The sequence below is a fragment of the Eimeria mitis genome, genomic scaffold, assembly GCF_000499745.2.
Source record: "Eimeria mitis Houghton genomic scaffold, Emh_scaff3267, whole genome shotgun sequence".
NCBI lineage: Eukaryota > Apicomplexa > Conoidasida > Eucoccidiorida > Eimeriidae > Eimeria > Eimeria mitis.
Window position 1 is genome coordinate 2,568 of NW_013571606.1, and position 484 is coordinate 3,051.

At 61.6% G+C, this 484-nt stretch overlaps 1 protein-coding gene across 1 annotated transcript in view; it reads left to right on the top strand.

The window, feature by feature from the left end:
* Nucleotides 1-484, top strand: part of EMH_0064140 (uncharacterized protein) — a gene marked incomplete at both ends in the record, with an annotated part of 3,088 nt that overhangs the window by 1,024 nt on the left and 1,580 nt on the right. The window contains one exon of the mRNA XM_013498215.1: nucleotides 73-482. Within this exon, the coding sequence (XP_013353669.1) occupies nucleotides 73-482 (410 nt within the window). The remainder of the gene's footprint in view (nucleotides 1-72; nucleotides 483-484) is intronic.

Sequence of the window (484 nt, forward strand, 5' to 3'; positions counted from 1 at the left end):
TCGGTGTCCCTGCTGCTGCTGCTGCTGTTGCTGCTGCTGTTGCTGCTGTTGCTGCTGCTGCTGCTGCTCCAGCACCGGGCGTTGAATCGATTTGCTTCGGGCTCGCGGCGCTCGGGGTGTCTTTCTGAGGATGACTATGGGATGTCTAGGGCGCGCAAGGCAGCAGCAGCAGCAGCAGCAGCAGGAGCTGCTGCTGCTGCTGCTGCTGCTGCTGGCTCTCCTGTGCTGCAGCGAGACGTGGCTGGGGATGAGACAGACACAGAAGACAACGGCGGCGTTGTCGAGCGTTTCAGTATCGGCAGCAGCAACAGCAGAAAGCAGCAGCACCAGCAGCAGCAGCAGCAGCATGGCGTCGCTTTGCGTCGAGTTGCTTCAAGTCCAACGGTGTCTTGCAGCGGCAGAGAGCATGCAGACCAGCAGCAGCAGCAGCAGCAGCAGCAGCAGCGCCGGCGTCGTCCTCTGAGTTGTCTAGATGGCAACAGGA